This window comes from Cololabis saira, chromosome 24 (genome assembly GCF_033807715.1).
Source record: "Cololabis saira isolate AMF1-May2022 chromosome 24, fColSai1.1, whole genome shotgun sequence".
NCBI lineage: Eukaryota > Metazoa > Chordata > Actinopteri > Beloniformes > Belonidae > Cololabis > Cololabis saira.
Genome location: NC_084610.1, coordinates 5453615 through 5475620, shown reverse-complemented (window position 1 = coordinate 5475620; position 22006 = coordinate 5453615). Strand labels below are relative to the sequence as shown.

General features: G+C 41.0%; 1 protein-coding gene across 1 annotated transcript in view; it reads left to right on the top strand.

The window, feature by feature from the left end:
* The window catches only part of LOC133424882 (receptor tyrosine-protein kinase erbB-4-like), a 382181-nt gene that overhangs the window by 176145 nt on the left and 184030 nt on the right, over nt 1-22006 (top strand). Inside the window, exon 2 of the mRNA XM_061715451.1 lies at nt 11414-11565. Within this exon, the coding sequence (XP_061571435.1) occupies nt 11414-11565 (152 nt within the window). The remainder of the gene's footprint in view (nt 1-11413; nt 11566-22006) is intronic.

Genomic DNA, 22006 nt, shown 5'->3' with positions numbered 1-22006 from the left:
TCAATAACAGATTATTACAGAAGCCCGCTAACCTTTCATCTCCTTTCACACATGGAAATATATAAATAAATAAGTCTCGACGCACATGCGCTTATCGATCAGAGCCGTTTTAGATCCGCACGCCGACTTCCTTTGAGTTTGTATCCTCTCTTAAATCATCGCATCTAATAACTCGCCTCCGTGTGCATATATTGTGTGTGTGTGTGTGTGTGTGTGTGTGTGTGTGTGTGTGTGTGTGTGTGTGTGTGTGTGTGTGTGTGTGTGTGTGTGTGTGTGTGTGTGTGTGTGGTCAGCAAATCTCATTTATCACCGCTCAGGTCCCTGCACTACCATTGTATTGTATGCTGTACAACCTGCGTCCACAGCTGTACGAAAGATCACAGAGGGGAGGAAGTGTGCTCATCTTTGCAGAGCCAACGATCCATAAAGCAATATGAGAGTTTATGAGCTCTCAATATTTTGGATCAAGTTCAAATATGCAGCAGCCCTTAGATTCTCTGTTAATCTTTCCTTTCTTCCTAATTTTGTTGCACTTGATTGTGAAACTATGAACCATAACCTGATTAAGTGCTTTTATTCCATTTCAATGTTTTTCAACCCCACATTTGAATCATTGATCTTACCTCCAACTACCTACAACACTGGACTCGCTGGTTTATATATCTTACAGTAATTGTATTACTTACTTATCTCATTTAGGACTCATTAAACCACTTTCCTATAATCTGACTTAATTTCGAAATCAAGATGGCGGCGCAGTGAACAGACACTTGAAGTTTGCCTGCAGACAATGTAAAACTTTTCCCTAGAAAGCACCAAATTGCCTCCTTGCTTTTCCAACCCACCTAAAGCCTCGTCTACCATCCCAGTGTGACAGAATGAGCAAATCTCCCAGTGGTCGTGATAAAAACCAACCTCAACTGACTCAACGCTTTAACCCATTGAGCCAAGATGCTAGCGGAGCTACTTATCGTGCAACAGCAGCTAGCACGGAGCTGCTTACCTTCAAAATGTTAGTCGGAAAACTAGAGCACTCACCACCTCTCTGAATACTGCGTTGGCTCCAATCAGTACCTCACTTCAGTCAATAACTGACACAGTAGCAGCCAGCACCATCTCTGAAATGGAAACGGCTCTCTCTGCTTTCCCAGACGGATTTGCCACTTTGGAAACAAGGTGTCCACACTGAAATCGAAGCTTGAATCCACGATGTGGGTGAACGAAACATTACAACTGGCAGTAGAGTATCTGATTTCTCGCTCTAAATGCAATAATCTCCATATTATCGGCCTTTCAGAAAAAGTTGAGAGGAGCGATGCCCGACTCTTCGTCACCAAGTTGCCAAAAGAGGTGACGGGCAACATGCTACAGGATCTGGAACATGCTCACCGCAGCCTGGATGCGAAACCATCCAAAGGTTCCTATCCCTTTTATTATCCGTTTCCACAAGTAGTCAGAAAGAGCGTGTGCTGTTGTGGGCCAAGTAGAACAGGGATATTTCCTTTTATGGCCAGTCAATCAGGATCTTTGAGGATGTCAGAGCCAGACTGGTCAAGTTCAATGAAGTGAAATCGCTGCTCTACAAGGACTGCCTACGCTTCGGTATGATCTACCCAGCTCGGCTGCGGGTCACTGTCAACGCATTTTCATTCTTTTTATTCCACTCCTCGGTCCCACACTGTTTGTCTCTTATTGATTATTACGTTTTAGACAAGAGTCTTGTCCCCTCAGTGAAATCCTGTGAATACTCAACCATAGTCATTTCAGGTCACGCCCCCATCACGACTGGATTTGGAACTGTCTCCCAGGCCTAAGCATTCTCAGTGGCAACTAAACGCAGAACTGTTATCTTTAGATGCTTTCTGTGAACCTATATCAGAGCAAATCTCCTTTTTCATTCAAACAACCAAATCTGAGTCCACCTCCGCCTCCCTCTGATGGGAAACTTTGAAAGCAGTATTACAAGGTGAGATTATCTCTTATAACGCCAGAGTTGGTGAGCAGAGAAAACAGTGACAGTGCGAGTTGCTTGAGGTGATTCAATGTATCAACCGACAGCACTCACTGACTCCCAATATCAACCTTAGAACGGAAAGGCTCGAGCTCCAAATACAATTTGATATATTTTCTACAAACAAAGCAAAGTCTCCCTTAAAGTACACAAAGAGCACATATTATGAACATGGTGACAGGACCAGTGAACTTTTAGCTATGCAACTAAAACATCAAGCCACTTCCTGATCCATTATCCAGATTGGTAAAATCCCTCCTACACTGGTCTCAGATAAAAGGAAATTAAGTATTCTCAGTTTCATTACTCTTACTCTGTAAAAGTAATCTTTACAAATCAGACACAATCTCCACACACAACGTTTTAGACAACATAGTTTTCCCTGGAATTGATAATAGTACTACAAGCCAACTTGATGCCCCACTCTCTCTAGATGAACTTTCAGTCAGTATTGTCAGTATGTTTAATGACTCTTTGGATAATAAAGCCCTTCCTCCATCTTTGACTCAGGGCTCAATTTCATTCATTCCCAAACCCAAGACATACACGACAGACCAAAACTTTGGACACACCTTCTCATGTGCTACAATTGGAGACCGATTAGTTTACTCAATTGTGACGTCAAACTATTAGCTAACGTTCTTGCTAACCGTTTCAATCCTTGCCTACCGAAGATTATTTCTGACCATCAAACCAGTTTTATAAGGGGCAGGCAGCTCTTTTCAAATATCCGTAGACTACTCAAATTAATACACTCCAAGCCTAACACAACAGTAGCATAAATGATAATTTCATTCATTTCATTCATTTCATCGCAGTGAGGGCCTTTGACGTGGTGGATTGGGAGTATTTATTTTCAGTCCTCAGCAGATTTTGGGTCAAAAATATATTTCATGTATTTGATTGCTATACAATAACTATAAGCATATGGTCCAAATCATTTCTGTTAACACAGTTGTTACCGTCAGGGATTCCTCCCATTGCCTCTGTTATTTTCTCTCTCGCCATTGAGCCACTTCTTTTACTGGAATCAATATACTGTAAATGGAGTCGATCATAAGATTTCACTTCATGCAGATGATTTTTTTACTGTATACACATTGTAATGGCTGCATTACCGGAATCTTAGAAATTTTACAAACATTTGGATCGTTCTCAGGCTACAAGTTGAACTTCAGTTAGAGTGAATGCTTTCTTCTTAACAAAGCTGCAAAACCAATTCTAGCTCAAGTGTTACGTTTTTGTTTAACCACCTCCGGTATTTAGGGATCAATTTTTCATCTATTTATAAGAATAATATTTTAAATTTAGTTAATCAAATTAAATCCAACCTCAAGCACTGGAATCACCTCCCCTTATCCATTTTTTTGGGAAAAATAAAAATGAACGTAGTCCAGGATCTTCACTTCTTTTTCAGTATTTACCAGTTTACCTTTCAAAGTCTTTCTTCAAAGATCTTGAGTAGCATATTTCATTTCATTTCATTTAATTTCATTTTTATTTATTCCATATCATCATATTTCATCTTTTATTTAGGCATGAAAGACCCCCAGGGCAAAATACTCTACTTTGCAAAGACCAAAAGATGATGGGGGCCGTGCACTCCCCAATTTTTTGGCATATTACTGGTCTTCTAATATCCAAAAACTTTACACGTTGTATAACCTTCTTGTACTGGTTAGTGTCAGATGGAAGCACATTTGTGTGACTGTCTCAGATCAACTCTGATTTGTGCTCCTCTTAACTCCTGTCCTTCACATAACGCTTCCAACCCAGTTGTTTTATCCCTGATAAAAATTTGGAGGCAGTTCAGACATGAATGTAAATTTATTCTACACCTCTGATGCCTATTTGTGACAATCACCAATTCTTACCCTCATCAGCTGACTCAGTTTTTGCCTTTTGGAAGGATAAGGGTATGTTTTGCTGTACTCAACTTTTTATTAACTTATAAGACTTTTGCTTCTTTTGATAGTCTTGAAATTACATTTGATCTCCCACAATCTCACCTATTTAGAAATTTTTCAAAAAAGAAATTTGACGCTTTTTGTTCTCCTGCTCCGTCCCCTTTCTACCCTGCTGCTGCTCTCTGTCTTCTGCTGTCTTGTATAGTATTTCGGTATGATGTTGTCTGAGTATGTTGCTTTTTGTGCTGAGGTGTTTTTGTTATCTCACTGTGTCCTATGACAGGACATAGCGTGGGATATGTTTTTTCTTTCCTTGTGTCATCCTTTTCTTACCTAATGAAACTGCTGTGCTGACCTTCTGGCAGCTGCCTCAGGTACCTGTCTACCCCATGTCCTATTTTGTTGGTTTGTTTTTTGGTTTCTTTGGATGGGCTGTGCGGGCATGACATTTTTTTTGTATACAACGGTAGAGGACTTCCAGCACCTTGCATTCTTTCTTGGAAGGAAGAAGTTGGGATTTGTTTGAGGGAAGACTTGAAAAAACAATGATGCATCTTGTATTTACCAACATGTCACATGGAAGAGTGACTGTACACTTTACACGTACTTTTACTGGTTTTGGTATCCCAACGGAAGGTTGTGGTACAGTTTGCAACTTTTGATAATGTAAACACAAATAATTGTGTACTTTAAATGTACATATTAGGGGAAGAAGGCTATGAGATCTTTTCTCTTTAAACATGCATCTCCATTTTCAAAATGATTATGAATCTATGAGATGTTAAAATCCAAATTCAATTATTTGAAGGCCAGTTTTGAAGGTATTATACCTTTTGAATTAATAGGCAACAAATAGTTTAAACTCAGAACTAACTTGGTTAAGTTGCAACTCTCTAACATGTTTGGGAATTTTAAAAAAGCATCTCAGATGGAGTGAGTATTTTAGAAAAAAAGATGGTTCATCACACTTAATGAAGTATTCGTATAATCTATGAGTACTAATCCTGGCCAGTCATACAAATTCACTTCATGGAAATTCTCTCATGAAATGGGGATTTGGTCCTCCTGCCATTCAAAGACATTCCACTTGTGCAGAAAGTGCTGAGCCAATGGCTTTATGTGATGGCTTGAGGGTCCTCTACACAAAGCAGGTGAGATGGTTGCAGAAACACCTTGGATCAACAAGTCTTTACCTGCAAAACTGACAACAAATTTGCAAATAACACAATTTCGGAAGCCTTTGTTTATGATGATAGGTGATGACAGGCCCAGTCTTCAGAGTTTCTAGATGAACTTTTTTTGAATACTCATAGTTCAGCTCTTTGGAGCATTCAGAGATATTTACTGCTCTATTTTGGGATCACCACACAGCCCAGCAGATAATGCTGTCCTTGCATTCCCAGCTGGATGCAGAGAAGTCTACTGTTACCTTGCAAGGCAGGGTGGCCTCACTCAAGACACTTTGTATTATTGAATATGATTGGTGTTTCTGGTGTGAAATGGCTGATGAAATGATTCTCTGATGAATCTTAGAGTTAGAGAAGTTAGACTTAACCTCCACACCTTTGGGGGAATCCTCGGCCCTAAGAATTGCTAAAATTCCCTTTTTATTGCTTAATTAAAAATGTGTTTTGGGTTGCAAAAACATCAGCCAAGATGGTAGGCAAGCTCTGCATGGTGCCAATATCTAATTACGGTCCTTTTTTGAGTCCATCTGTCTCAGTCAGTTGATCTGTGATCATTAACCAACTGTGTTGAAGACGAGGAGGTCATGCAGGTCTGACTACCCCATGCCCTGGAACAGCTTTGGCAGATCCCATCAGAAAGGCTTGGCCAGAGTATTGGAGACTTTTGCTCTGTGGCGATTCCTGCCACTAATAAACACCCAGCCTGGTGTAGGTTCAGCAGAAATGTTAATGTTAATTTCACATAGTTGAATAGAGCCAGCTGTTGAAATAGATAAATATGAAGCATTGGAGGGAAGACCCCCCCCCCTGCTACCTTTTGCAAACAAAAAACAGCCGACAATTTCTGTGGTTGGAAAATAAAAACATTTTGAACTGTTGATAAACGTTAATTAGAAGTTGAATTGCACTGATCCAAATACTGCTACACACACACACATGCAAGCATACGAACCTCTAGCCGCACCCAAGGTGAGGTGGCAATGGTGCCAGCTGAATGGAGCAAATGGATCCAGGGCTGAGTCTGGGGAGGCTGAGTGACTGGTGGAAAGGTTGGCAGGGATGGAAAGCGGGCTTGATGGGTGGAAACGTGGAGAACTAATTACAGTGACAGCTGCAGCATTAGTCCGTTGTTTACATTTATCATTAGCACTACTGAGGAGCTTATCTATTTCCCTTTTTGTGCAATAAGTTGAACAGCATATACATTGATGTTTTTAGTCCTTGGCTTGTTTCTTTTTTGAAGAGCCACTATGGCATTTGTGCATTTTTCAACAGTATTTTAATTGGTGAGCAGTTTATTGTATTAGTCTAGGTGTCATTGCCATCTATCTGCAGAGGATGTTGAAAACCAACAATGTGCATGTCTGAGATTGTGTGCATGTCAGCTTTCATGGTTGTTTTTCCCCGGGTGGCGAAAAGCTACAGAAAAAAACCTACAACTTTCTAATTGCCTGGCCTTCCCACACAGCACCAGAGCAGCATCTATTCCCTGTAATATCTTCAAAGTCTTGCCATCTCGTCAGCTGAGCAAAGTCTCCAAGTGAAACCTTCCATAAAGGTCATTCAAAGTAATTTGAATATCTTTGATTAAACGGCGTGCCGGTGCCAGAACCAAACTGTAGGTCACTGCCTCAGAGAAATGATATCCACCCTGCTAACCCCACTTGTCCCTCCCCAACTCCTGACTGTCACAGCTCCCTCATCGTGGAGGGTTCCTCTGCAGCTCCATTCAGCAGTTTGCTTATCCACATTCAACTCCATGCCTCTGTTTCAATACTCGCTCCATGAGTTTGCTTACTTTGTTCTTCCCTTTCTATATCACATATTCAAACAACCTTTTTGGTAACAAATCTCCAATTCTGAAGGTGTTTACTCTCTTTCTCCTATTTTACATTCTTTATTGCACTGTTTTTCATTCTTCAGGGTCTAAACTTTACAGAAGCTAGTGAGCCCAGAATCTGTATTGTTTACTAAAGCCTAGGGCATCAAATATTCAAATGCCATTCAATTTACTTTTTATTTTTATGGCTTTTACTACTCAATATCAGCACCTTCAAATCTCAGAGCAGAGTTGTCAGTCAGAAAAGGGTCGAATGCTCAACTGGTGGCTGTAAATATATTGTGGTCTTGCCTATGAGTGAGGGGAGAGACTTCCGGTTGAGCGATTGTGAGAAAAGGACTCATGTTTCAGTATATTTTCATAGTTTTTAACGTGACTCATTTGTACTGCGTAGGGTATAAATAGCACTGAACACAATATAAACATGATATCATGTCGGGAACGAACACAAGGAAGACCGAAGACTGTTTCCGGGGATGGAGGAGGCCCTAAACACTCACTCCGGAGATATCACGGTGCTACAACAAGACGTAGCAGCGCTTAAGTCCAGGCTGGCAGCCGTGACGGAGGAAAAGACGTTGCTTAAAAAATGCGATTTGATTTCTCGCTCCAAGCATCAAAATCTGAGTGGTGGGCCTCCCTGAGGATGTGGAAGGGGGTAATGCTAGGCAATTTATGACTGAGTTTTTCAAAGATGTAGCCGGAGAGGTTCTGGACGACTCCGCACCTGAACTTGAACATGCACACTGAGAGTTAACCCTGAGAGTTAACCCGAGCCGAGGCGCTCCTCCCCGGCCAATGATTGTTCCCTTCCAACGCTACGTGGACAAGGAACAGGTTTTATGCTGAGCCAAGAAGCAGAGATGTAATATCAGGGGGCACAAATCAAGATTTATGAGGATTTCAGCACCTCTCTTGTGAAGAAGAAGGCTGCCTTAAATGGTGTCAAGTCCATGCTTTTCATGAAGAGAGTGCGGTTTGGCATGATTTACCCCGCCAGGCTCAAAGTCAGCGATAATGGAGTGGAGCGCCTGCTCGACACCCCTGATCTGGCTGGAAGTTCTACCGTGAATGTCTCCAGGAGCCATAGAGCCACGTCTGCAGCGGTTATACAAAGTTAATGTGGTACTGTACTTGGTAACTTTAGGCAGGTTTGCTTATCCTCCAACCTTGATTTTCATAGTAAATTTGTTTTTTTTTTTCATCATTTTTGGCCCACGTATTTTTTTCTTTTCGGATAGAACTGTTTGATACTATGTCGGGCACATTTTTCTTTGATTCATTATTATTTGCATTAATATCATTGTCTTTCTCTGTTTTGGGGAGATGATGGTTTAACCTAAAGAGGGAAGTGTATGAGTGGGATTCACTTTTACTTGGACGATGCTTTGGACACTGACTCATTGCACTAACAAGTCTTTATTTTGTTATTTGTTTTTTTCTTATGTGTTTGGGATGAGCATCCAAAATTGCCTATAAGGTTACTTTTTTCTTTCTTTCTTTTTTCATTTGAAGGTATTATATTTGTTAAACTGTTTGTTCTGCCCTCGGCTGGTGATTGTTTCGTATTTCCCAGCCGTTTATTTCGGCATGTCCTGCGTTATAAAGTTTGATTTCCATAAAACCCATTTGTTCAGCACATCTATAAGTTACCCAATGTGAGCGGATATGCCTCCTCGTGGTCTGCTACTCACTTTAGCGAAATGCAATGTTGAGCTTAAGTTATTTATGTGGGGTTTTTTTCACATACATTTATTTCTTGTGGATACGTCTTTATTTTTGCAATGGAGGTTTTATTCAGCGTTGGGTTAAGAGAGAGTTTGTATTCTTCACATCTAGTTTTGCCACTACGCAGTACTTGTCTGTGCTCATCACCACTTACACGTTTGCTGACACTAATTTCTGGCTGATCAGATTGTAGGTCAAGGAGGGGCGATGTGCTCTGTTAAATTTGTTAGTTGGAATATGAGGGAAATGGGAGGTCCTATCAAACGTTCCAGAGTATTTTCACATTTAAAGAACTTAAAGACGGATATTGCTTTTCTTCAGGAAAAGCACATGAATGTTAATGATTATAAAATACTTTGTAAGTATTGGATAGGTCACCTATTTTCTGTCTTTGAAAATTTTCGTTTTGGGCCAAAGTTTATTTCGTGGATCAAACTGCTGTACACCAGCCCTACAGCCAGTGTTAAAACACTGGCAAAGGGGACCCATCAGGGTTGCCTGTTGTCCCCCCCTTTTATTCTCCTTAGCTATAGAACCCCTCTCTATTGCTATTAGATCCTCTCCCCTCTTCTCTGGTGGAGCTGTGCTTGAACACCGGGTCTCGTTGTACGCAGACGACCTGTTGCTTTATGTCACAGATCCTATCAATAGTGTTGGCAACGTGTTGCAACTCCTTAACACCTTTGGATCGTTCTCAGGGCACAAAATACATTTCGGCAAGAGTGAATGTTTTCCTTTGAATGAGGCTGCTAGGCTTATTCCATCCAATGCACTCCCTTTTCATTTGGCTTCTAAGGGTTTCTGATATTTAGGTGTCAACATTATTCATACTCCTGCCGCCCCCTCTGTGAAAAAAATTCTCTAAACTAATAAATGATATCACAGCTGACCTGCAAAAATTTAACAACCTCCCCCTTTCTTTGTTTGGCAGGATCCAAACTGTTAAGCTGAACATTTCACCAAGACTTCTGTTTCTTTTTCGTTGTTTGCCTACTTTTTTTGACTTGACAGTTTAATTTCTGACGTTATTTGGGGAAATCTCCAAGGCAATTCTTCAGAGAAGCAACAAAGATTTTGGTTTATCTCTGCCTACTTTCTTGTACTATTATTGGGCAGCTAATATCCAGAACATACTTTTTTTTTTTTTTTTTTTATACTCACATTCCTACCCTCCCCATAATTACCCTAGGGAAAAAAAAAAAAAAAAAAAACATACATTAAGGGAGAACAAAATTAAATAAATATTAAAAAAATAAATAAAAAAATATATAATGGCAGCAACAGCGATATCAAACTATATATATATATATATATATATATATATATATATATATATATATATATCCATATATCCATATATACATACAAACATACATACATACATATAAGGCACAAGTTCGAAAATAAAGATACTCATTGGTCCCCTTTGGAAAAATTATCCAGTTTTTGAGAGTAATGGGAACCAAAATTCTTGAAAAATATGAGCACGGTTGTATTTTTCTAAAGTTAATTTTTCCAATGGTAAAAAAACTGAAATTTGATCAAAAAAAAACTTGAAAGTTGGAGGGGAATCATCTTTCCAAAGTAAAAGTATGCATTTCTTAGCGAAGTATGTGATCATAATTAATATCCTGCTTTTTTTCCGGTCTAACTGAAGATTGGAGACAAATTGGAGCTTAACTCAAAATTAATTTCTAATACTGATTGTGTGAAGGAATGAATTGATTTCCAGAAACTTATTAAAAGATCACATTCCCAAAACATATGTACAAATGTTCCATCGATTCTTTTACATCTTGGACATTTTGAAGAGATATCCTTTGAAATTTTGTGCATTTTAATTGGAGTTAAATAAAGTTTGTGAATAAATTTAAAATTAGCCTCTTAGAACATACTTCTATGGTGTAGCTCCTCTTATAATGATTGGCCCTTGATGGAAGCTCAAAGCTGTCACAGTCTCACTGCCTGCCTTGGTTTGTGCCCCTGCAACTTCGTGCCCATCTAAATACTCGTTGAACCCTATTGTGCTATCCTCACTGCAAATCTGGAACCAATTTGTACAACAGTTCAGGCTCACGCCCCCCTCCCCCCATAGTCCCATCTGTAAAAATCATTTATTTACCCCTTCCAAAATTGATGGAGTCTTTGCATCGTGGAAAAGTAAGGGAATCATTTGTTTCTCAGATGTATTCATTGATGGAATTTTTGCTAGTTTTTATGATCTCAGCTGAAAGTTTGATCCACCTCGCTCTAGTCCATCTCGTTATTTCCAAGTGCAGGACTATGCTTGTATTTATTTTTCCTCATTTCCGTCTATGCCTCATGATTCATTGTTAGATGACATATTTTCACTTCCAAAGCCTTCTAGCATTTCCGTCTGTATGATTCAAGTCTAGTTATCTTTCCAAGACTAGGCCCAGCTGGGGGGAGGAGTTTGGCTTTGACCTAACGGACAGCCAATCTCTCGATAGTGAACTGTATCTTTTCCTGTGCTAGGTTGATTTTAATGAGTGAGGGGAGAGTGGGACATGAGATTGACAGGTTTCATCCATTGTGTTGCCCGTGTGTCTTCCTGGAAGAACTAGAGAAGGTGGCTCTTGGGAGTGAAATCTGGGTCTCTCTGCTCAACATAACCCTGCTACCCAAACTCGGATAATCGGAAATTAATGGATGAATAGATGGACTACTCGGTATGAGAATTGTTTTTAAAACTGACCTTTTCTCTTGTATCTGTCTGCAGTTTGCCCTGGAACAGAGAACAAGTTGAGCACCCTATCTGACCTGGACCAGCAGTACCGCACCCTGAGGAAGCTCTACGAGAACTGTGAAGTGGTCATGGGAAATTTGGAGATTACCAGCATCGATCGAAACCGCAACCTCTCCTTCCTCAAGGTATGTTCGTTGAATTGTCTGAAAGTATCAGCACATTGGGAAGTGGTGAGTGACGATATCTTGAGTGTCGACTGTGAACAGATCAGAGATAAGCCAAGGCTTAATGTGTCATTGTTACGGATAAGGACAAAACCAAAAAAAAGAGAGAATTCTAGTTTTTCAGCACCTTGGACAGAGATGGAAACTAGTGGCTTTTTCTTGAACCACTTTAATGGAGCTAAGTACATTTCAACAATTGAGGGCATTTTAGATGCAGGTCTAGACTAAAATGCACAATGGTCCAGTTGAATCATCCTTTTTGCTTTTACAAATGTTCTTAATTTAAATTTCCTAGAAATATCTGAACGGTATCTAGGATAAGATCTGGTCGAATTCTCTAAATGCCAAGAAAATAAGCTTCAACATTCCTTATTTATCTCCTTTAGCATAGGATACACTGGGCTATCCTTTATGAAGTAAACTGAGATAGTGACATCCCAATATTCCTTACTTCAACATTCAACATGAGCAATGTTAAATTATTGCAGTCTGCTTTTATTCCCAGAGAGTAAGTGTAGCAGGCTGATTATTATCACAGTCCCATTAATTTGGATTCATGTAGATCAATTTGATTACAAGAAGTTGAATGTGATCAACTGATCCAAATTATATGGTTCACCTCTGCTGCTTTTTACTTTCTTCTTCCAGTTTTTTCTTCCAAGTACTAGCCTTTTTCCAGACTGTGTGGAAAAAAGGCTATTAAAATGTGTTGAATGTGGCTTTTGTTCTTCGTCTTTGGAGCTGTTGTAGTTTCACACCTGCACAGCCACATCACAGCTTTTCCTTTACTGAAGCATCTTTTCTCTGCATCATTTTGTTTTCCATTGAGAAAATCAGTTCAAAAACTATTTTTTGTAGCATCATATATTTATATTTTTGTACTTATGTACTTATTTTGTATTTATACTAGTGGTACACCACTGACAAGATAAACAATCAACATGTTTCTGACCCCTGATGTCAAGACAAACGTAAGGCCACTGACTGGTTTTCAAGCACAGTAGAACAGCGTCAGGACCCCACGTGGGTGCTGTCGAGCCAAAAACACCTTACCCAATGAATAAAGTGAGACATACAGCAAGATGTTGCAAAGGAAGTGTTTTTTTGTGTGTTTTTTTTCCAAATTCTAGGCCAGCTAAATGTTCCTATTACCTAAAATAGATATTTTTGTTTCAGTACACATCATAAATGTACTGGCAAAAGGTAAAATGTATTCCGATACTGGGCTTTGGTCAGTGTGAGGCTTTGCTTTGCCCTTCCCTGCCTCATGGCTTTGCAGTAAACATTGTTTGCCTTGTTTGGCATTGTTGCTGGATGTGCAGCTTTTACTGTGTCCACTGGGGGTGGAGACAGCTGTTCTAATGCAGGAGGGAAACTAGTCAGCTGACAATCGGAAGATTGGTGCTACGACTCTGGGCTTCATGGTCCACATGTCAAAGCGTCCCGACGTATACGGAGCCCCATGTGGACTGCAGCGCATTCAGTTTTTGATTGGAAATACATGATTTAAAAAAAAAAAAGGTCTCCATAGAGTCACGAGACAAATCTGTATACAGTTTCCATAGCGAGTGCTGTGTGGACAGCTACATGGGATTTGAGTGGTCAGCAAGACTAGAAAAGTGCTCTTTTAAATGCAATCCATTTACCATTTACTACTGGTGACATGCCCCGGTGTGTACTTTGCCCAAAAAATAGAGTTCAGCAGACCCTCACGACCCTGAACAGGAAGACGAAGTAAAGAGGATGGATGGATTTGCCATTAACAACAGTGAAAAGAGAAAAAAGAGGCTGCGTGATCTGAAAAAAACATGTTTTTTGTTGTATTTTTTTGAGTCACAGTCTGCGTCAGACTAGTTAGTTTCAGGACTTTGTCAAGATAAAACATTTTTTTTTAAAAGCCTAATAATTTGACCATTAATTGTTCGACCCTACCCCAGGTTTGTTAGCGCTACTGTGATCCATAGCGAGACCAAAACAAAGAAATACAATATTTCTGCCTCCCATTTGATTATATTTGGGTTGAAGCATTTGCATAAAATGCTGAGAAATCATGTACAGAACGCTGAATTTTTATTTTGCATAAATAAATGCAGTTTTCAAATGAACAGCAATCTGAATTCAAAGTGCCATCTCCATCCCAACTGACCACAGGTTTCCCTTGTGTGTGTGCTTTCTGCTTTCTGAGAGTCACTCGGTTGTGCATCTCCGTCATCGGAGCTGTGTTTTTTTAATTTTCTCTATTGCTGTCACATGTGCCACATGGCCTAATCTCTCCCCACTGCTGTTTAATGAAGTGAGGTGCAGTCTAATTACTGGGCCAGTGCTATCAAATAAATAGCATAAACAGTCCCATTAGACTCGGCATCATTAGAGAAACAATTAGGCATCTGTGGGATTGTTAAGTGAATGTGAAGGGGGTCAAGGGGGTATGCGGTTGCCATAGGAACTCTAACAATCATCTTGCTCATCAAAAGTAATCAGAGAAGGTATTAAACTGAGAGCATGGATCGGAATATGAGTTATTGCCATTATAAAAACTTTAATTCCCAGTAAAATTAGCTGATACACGAAGCTAAGAAGGAAAAAACAAGTCTTTAGTTTGAATTTTGAGATGTGTTTTCAACACGACGACTTCAAACAGCAAATTCACTCCTTCAAGTTTAGAGTGCACTTTAAAGAGTTCAATCCGTTTTCTCTTTTCCCCTTTTGTCGGTCCGCAGTTTTTGAGTAATGCTCTAAAAGTACAAAATAACAGTTCATGCAAAGTTCAGCGTTGCAATGCTCACATTTCATCTCCACACATACATACTCTGCACGAATTTTGACAGATACAAATGTTCTGGGCTGCGGGCTGGCTGAGAGTGGCTAAGGAGAGCAGCTTAAGGAGGGACAGCAGTATATATGGACAAATGGTGTGTGGAAAGTGGGAGGGGAAGATTTAAAATGGAAGAAAAAGGAGGAGGAAGCCAAGCAAGAGCTAGTTATGGCGGGCAGAAATGGCTGCTATGCTAAAATGACAATTATCAGCCAATATGCCACAAGTCTGTGTGTGTTTGAAAAGGAGGAAGGAAAGAGGGAAATGGAACTCTGAAGCAAGAATAATTGCAGTACCTCCATTGACCACTAGGGGGTGACTCCCATATTCAAGGAGAAACACATATTCTCAGCCCAGTAAAAAAAAAAAAGTGTTTTGGTCTCCATCGCTAGATTTCACATCACTGTTAACTGTATGGAGGCTGCGTTTTGATAAACCGTACCTCATGTAGTGAAGGTAAATAAAAACAAATGTATGCATAATAGTGGCCTTGTTCTTTTTTTTTTAAAGACAGCTACATTTATCCAAGTCAAAGATAAATGGCTAGATGTCACTTTAACTACTCAGTGTTTAGGATTTTTGGAGAAGTTGACACCTGAGCTATGAATTAAGAGGTGAGACGGCATCATTTATCTTATTCTACAGATCATACGTCTTGTTTTGCTCTTAACTGCACTAACAGGCCTCTGCGATTGTCTCCGGGTACCTCAAGGTTTCCAAAGGGCCTGTTCCTTTGGCTAACAAACCGGTACATCACTCAACAGGGAAAACGAGCAGCTGTCAAGCTTTTGCTACTTGGCCCTTAACTTCCTCACGGAACAGGCATGATGGCTCTTATTTCAGAGATAATAGGTTATTGTGCTCTTAAGCATGCTAACAGATTTGTGTGACGTGCCTGGCCTGGCCTGGAAGGATCCAGGGGGAAACTTAACTAAACAGTTGGAAATAGCTACATCACATCCAGTTGGAAGCTACCAGCCAGAGTTAATTGGAAAATGTCCATTTTAGTGGCGTCCAGCTCGCCGGCTGCTCCCTGTAGCAGCAGCCACATCCCTAGTTGAGCCACCTTTGCCCTCAACCATTTCAAAATGCTTACAGGAGGATGTTCTTACGTGGTTTGAAATTACGAAACTAAATAAAAGCAAGCAAAGGGATGAATGCATGCATGTTTACCAACTCATCAAGTACATTTGGTTTAACTTTCCAAGGTGTAAAAGCTTCCAAAGTGCATCTGACTGAGCTTCTGCTGGCTCACTCTGGATATGAGCGTTAGTGAATTAAACTCAGAGATCAACGATCAAATGCCAATCATCCCAATCTCATTTTCTGTGAAGAACAGAAAAGAGACAAAGTAGGATTCCCTCATAAAGCGGCAACTGCATCACTTGGTTGTGAAATTCTTGGCATGCTAAGCAGCTCACTAAAGGTGGCCTGAGAATTAGACACTTGATAAAAAGATCTCCCTCTAAAACAGTAAAAAGCACCTCAGGAGTACTTGTGCTTCAGTAATAAAAATTCAATTCAAAAGTTATGGCAGAAAGTAGGAACTATCAAATATGGACCAATCAGATGATGGGGGGTCACGCTTTTTGGCGTCTATCTTCGCCACGGTAACGCTTTTGACTGAAAAAAGTAATGCGCATTGTTGCAGGATCGAGACGCACATTTTGATGTATAACACACCTGGGTGCATGTTACGTCTTGGGCGAAGAAGCGGCCGAAGACATGGCATAAATTGCGGCAAAATTACACGATTAATTCAAAATGGCCGACTTCCTGTTCGGTTTCGGCCATGGCGCCAAGAGACTTTTCTTTAAGTTGCGACATGATACCGATTTTCGTGCATGTACGTCAAACCGTATTGTGGGACTTGAGGCACAAAGCTTTCTAGGGGGCGCTGTTGAGCCATTAGGCCACGCCCATTAATGAAAACTATTAAATATCAGATTTTTCGCCAGGCCTGGCTTGCATGAAAAATTTGGTGACTTTTGGGGCACGTTTAGGGGGAAAAAAGGCCCTCATTTCGTCGGAAGAAGAAAAATAAAAACGAGGAAAAAAAAAAATCCTACAGATACAATAGGGCCTTCGCACTGTCAGTGCTCGGGCCCTAATAAATGTAAGGCATCACCATGCTGCCACCTGGCACCGTTTTTCCAGTCTGCTGGCCAGCTCTCCTGTCTGTCACTCACACTGACCCATTTTCCCCAGAAGAGAAGCTCAGGGCTGCGACAAAGTGGCCCACAACCGCTAATGATGTCACCGAGGCTGAAGGACTCTTCATTAAAGCTGCATCAATCTAGTGGCTAACTCACTGTGTAATGCCAGGGCCGCCGCCGAGACCTGAGGGCCGGATGGGCGGAGGGCGTCTGTCCATAAAGCTCCACATCGACATGTGTCACAGAGTGTTTCTTGAAGTCTCAAAGTTTCCCTCCGAGAGGTGAATCTATCACAAGTTTGGGGTACAAACACACCGCACATCCGCAGACGTCGGCGACAGCGAGAAATGAATGACACGGTCACTGAGGTGTGTGCTCTGTGTCGAGACGCAGACAGAGACACTCTTTACCCGGCTTATCTCCAGCAAACACCAGCCAGGAGAGAGGGAGAGAAATGAAAGATGCTCTACATCTTCTTTAACCAGCTCTCCTTTCTGAACTCTATCATTTTTTTAAAGAGAAATGGGAGCGTGGCTTCACGAGTTCAGTGCAGCACAGCTGGGAAACAGAGGAGAGAAAAAAAAAAAGGAAAAACGGCAAGATGAAACGAAGAAGAGAGTTCTCACACCAAAGCCTTCCCGTTTTCCGCGGGCTCTATTTCAGCTGCAAATAAAAAGCTCTCAGTGATTGTGCAGCTCAGCTATTCTCAAGGCGTGCATCCTCAGGAATCTCTGCTGTCTCATACTGTATGCGGAGCCAGCTCCTGGAGTGTGTGTGCCATGCCTGGCCTGTGTTGTATTCTCAGAAATGTGGAACTGAGATCTTGAGTCAAACAAAGGTTACAGGTTACGGTGAGTCTGGGGATTTTTACGATCCACTTTCATCCTCTCCACTGTGCGTCATGACCTCGTCAGCCCGCGGTGGACTTATTTCTTTTATGTCCTTGCTCTAACCTGCTCAGATCAACGTGTTCGTCAGAGATTAGTGCCTCTCGCTCAGTCATTATTCAGGACTCGTGATCGCTCTTCTCACTGTCTGAGAGAGTGGCTTTATGCCATTAATTTACTGTGCGGCAGTAATTCAGGCTTCACTCTATCACATTTCTTTCACCGTGTCTGCCCTTCAGCAATATTTGCACTTTATCCAGGTGCTGGCTTTATACTGTATAGACACATACTTTTGTGTCCTTTTGATCTGGGAGTCTCTTTTTTGGCTCAGACCAACCTCTTAAGGTATAATTAAGATAATTCTACATGTTATGAGATAAGATATTTTGGAGTGAAAAAGAATTTGCATTGGCAGCAAGTAGAAGCTGTTTTGATATATAGCTATACACGAAAACACTGTTTTCAGACATGCAGTGTTCAGACTCCTCCTCTCTTCTTAAAAAACCTTTGAAGCAAAATCTTCTGATATGATTTAAAGAGACTTTAGCCAAATTGCAGACATATTTGGCTCTACTCCAGGCAATTTACGGCTCAACTACAGTACTGACAAGCGCTATGTGGACCATATGTGGCCCAAAGACCCTGAAAGGAGCCAAACTTGGGTGAGTATGCATTGTAGGGCCCGGTGTCATATACTGGCATTTACATGGCTAATGACTAGGCCCAAAAAAAATGCAGGACTGAATCAAATGTGGTGGATATGTGTCTGAGTTTAGCCATGTGCAGTTATCCTGAGTCAGTGTCATCCCTTAAGGCAAAGTGAGGGCTAAAGGAAATTGGACATGTGGAACGGAAACTCTGTGGAATCAAAGAGAACAAAGCACTGATTATTGGCTTCCCAATACGTCCCAATGATAAAGCACGTGGCAGCTGGATTATTAGTGGTATTATTAAATGGTGGTGGTTTTCTTTTTTAGCAACAGGGGCAAGAGGGGTGATCGGGATGAAGAAAATGTGTTCAGAGTAAAAGCAGTACTGTCTAGACAAACGATAACCCCTAATGCACAGCTAAGAGACAGCTGGAATGATAAATGTGTAAATGTGCCCAACTAGTTTAGTTTTAGTTTAGTTTAGTTTATTTGCACATAAAAAAATATATACAACCGCCAAAAATTCAGACGAGCAGTATGTAGGAAAAAAAAAGGAAACAAAAAAAGAAATACAATGTAACAGAAAAAATGTGCAGGAGGAACCGAAAAAACCCATAAGGGCTTGTCGAGTGGTCCTCCTATAATGAAACAAACAATATCTACAGAGATATGTAAAACATAGGACAACTAAGGAGAATAAGCTAAATTACTAGAAAAACAGGAATCTGATGAGGATGTGCAGAGAAGTTCTGGAAATTAGTTGTTAAGCTTTGCTAAGCTGGGTTAGCAAAAAAGTTGTGATTTGTTTTTTGAAATTACTTGTGCTCGAGCATTCTCTAATATTGAGTGGTAAGGTGTTCCAATAAAGAAGAACTCTGAACCTAACTGAAAATTGGGAAAAGTACTCCTGAAAAAGCTGGGATGGAGATTGCTAGAACCTGGTATTGATGTAATCAAGGCCTGGTGGAGGAAATTTAACATGCATGTCGGCTGATGCTCCCGATCTACAGTAACTTGACGGTGGAAAATCCCCAAATTCTTTTGTGGAAAAATCACATCAGCAAAAGTCTAGTCCCCAGACACAGGTTGGTGCAACGATGGATTCGGATCCATTGAGTCACGATGCATTTGAAGTCGTCTTGGATTGTTGTGCCTGAACGTGAACATGTGTGGGAATGGATTTAGGGAGCACAGCATGAACTAAAATGATCTGCTCAGGCAATACACTATTTGATTTTGCACATGAATGACTGAGATGACGTTCTGTCATTCAATTTCTTCTTTGCGTCTGTAATGGATCTTTCTTTCTATGGTATATACCCTGATTTTTATCGTCCATATCCTACTTGGAATGAAGTTTAAATGGGAAAAGTTTTTGGTGAATCTTCTTTATCTTCTTACGTCTATCATTTCTGGCTTTGCCTTCTTTTTTGTTGGGCGTTAATGAACTTTATCTTGACAAATGACAAGTGGGTTTCTTCTTGCCGCATAAAACGGGAAAGCAAGATCCGAACACATGTTACACATTTTAATGCCAGGTAGAAAGATGCATGGCAACCGCTGCCCGCTTGAGATCTGATTTTCAGGACTTGTTTTTCTCCAAGATCAAAACAGGGCCTATGACTGCAGCTGATGGATACTTTTGAAATTAATAAAATTATGTTTGTTGTTTTTTTATTTTGAATATGTTATTTCATTTATTTATTTTATTGTGGGGATTTACCACAGTTACCTGAGCTGATCCTCTCGGTCTAAACCCACCTTTACCGACTCTTTGCTGCAGGCCTCATAGATGGGACTGAGAGCCCTTCCCTCAGAGTGAGATGGCATTTACATGGAGAGACAGAGAGAGGTGGAGGACAGGGCCAACGAGGAGGTCAAGTGCTCCTCTCTTCCATTCCCCATCCCTGCTCTCCAAAGATGTTTCACGCTATTGTGCTCCTAGAATGCACAATGGCCGCCACAGGGCCTCATCTCTATGCAGTGACACAAAGATCCAGGGTGACAGGTGGAGGGGCGCGTAAGCCGGGCGAACCACAGTTTCATTAGCCTCTGAACCAGCTGAAGAGCTCATAAAAGGTTGGGACTGTCGCCTGGAATGGAAGGTTGTTAGCGCCTTCGGCGCCCAGCAGCGTTTGCATAATTACAGCTCTTAACGCAGGGAAAATTAGCACCCTCCGTGTGCCATCCTGCTTCCAGTAAGATCACCGTGCCGCTTCCCTGGTGTATCGTATAGCTCGTTAATTGTGGGGTAATTGACACATCTATTTTTTTCCCATTGTTCTTTTGTAGTTGTGTATAAAAAAAAAGAAATATCCGTTCTAAATGTTTGTAAGTAATAGTAATAGTTCCTGCAGAGCTACAACAATGTTGCATGAAAAGACAGAAGAGCACCCACAAGCATCTGCCATCCTGACAGGTGAACATCGACCGCTCTTATTTCGCCCCCTTCCTAACTTTGATTGTCACAGATGAATAAAAGCTGGTGTTAGTATTAAAGCTACAATAGCAAAACAAAACAGTCTTTCATGTGAGGTGCAGCTTTCACTGGATGAAGTCATGCTTTCTGCTTTGTTCCTGCAGGTGCAGCCCGTTCTAGTCGAGCAAAGAGGTGCACACCTCGATCACTTTTATCTTTGTCACTGATGTTTCAGCATAGTTTAATGCTGACACTTGTTGCAGAAGCAAACACAGGTGAAAACAAAAAAAAAATGACAGCATCCTTAAATAGTACTCCTCATGGCGACTGCATATCTGTTGGATTTAATCGTCCATGTGCTTTTTTATGATCTGTGAACAAAAGATTTTATAAGCTGCTACCAGGTCGACAATAACAGAATTTTGCAACATCATCTTTATTAAGCTTGCCAGATTTTTTTTTTTTTAAACCTGGTAAAATTACATGCCAGATAGTTTGTTTCAAGGAACGATCTGGGAAGTCCTTGAAAGAAGCCGTTTAGATAGGAGAAGGGCGTTTTCAAGAAAAGGAGGGGACTTAAGCAAATATTTATCGGTTGGACATACTGTATATGATTATTTCAGAAATCGTAATCCCTATTTCAATTTTGACAGAATGATGCGCCCTATAAACATAGACTATAGACTCTACCTGGCCAAGGGTTAGTGATTCCCATGTAATATCGAGGTAGCAATGAGGTTTCTGACCATAAAGAAACACCAGATTATTTCGTTTAAAAATGTATTCAGATAGCAATTTTAATTTCCAGCAGAAAATGCAACATGCTTCAAAAATTAGCAATCTTTTTTTTGGGTGGGGGGGGGTTTGAGCAACATATGCTTCCATCCAGATGATGTCTCTTTCAGGGAAGGCCTTGCATATTTCAGCAAGACAATGTTAAACCACATACTGCATCCATGACATCTGCATGGCCTGGGTGCTGAACTGGTCTGCCTGCAGTCCAGATCTTTCATCCGGAGAAGCTGAACTGAAAGGCGACGCCCTCTATTTACCAGTTAGTCTACGCTCCCACCCTCACCTGTGGTTATGAGTTGTGGGTAGTGACCCGGAGGAACGAGATCGATGATACAAGCGCCAAAATGAGTTTCCTCCACAGGATCTCATTGAGAGATGGGGTGAGAAGCGCAGTCATGCAGGAGGAGCTCAGAGTAGAGCTGCTGCTCCACCATATTGAGAGGAGCCGGATCAGGTGGCTTAGACACCTGGGGCCTCATGTACAAAATGTGCAACGCACAAAAAACGTGCGTACGCCACTTTCTACGCTCATGGTTTGATGTTAAAAGAGTGATTTGAACGTGGAAAGTTGCGGTCTTTCACGCACAAATCATGTCTGACGTACGCACTTTTCTGAGGTTTTGTCCGTTGGCAACACTCACTGGTGATGCAGTGAAGTGCAGAATATGAGGAAACGTGAC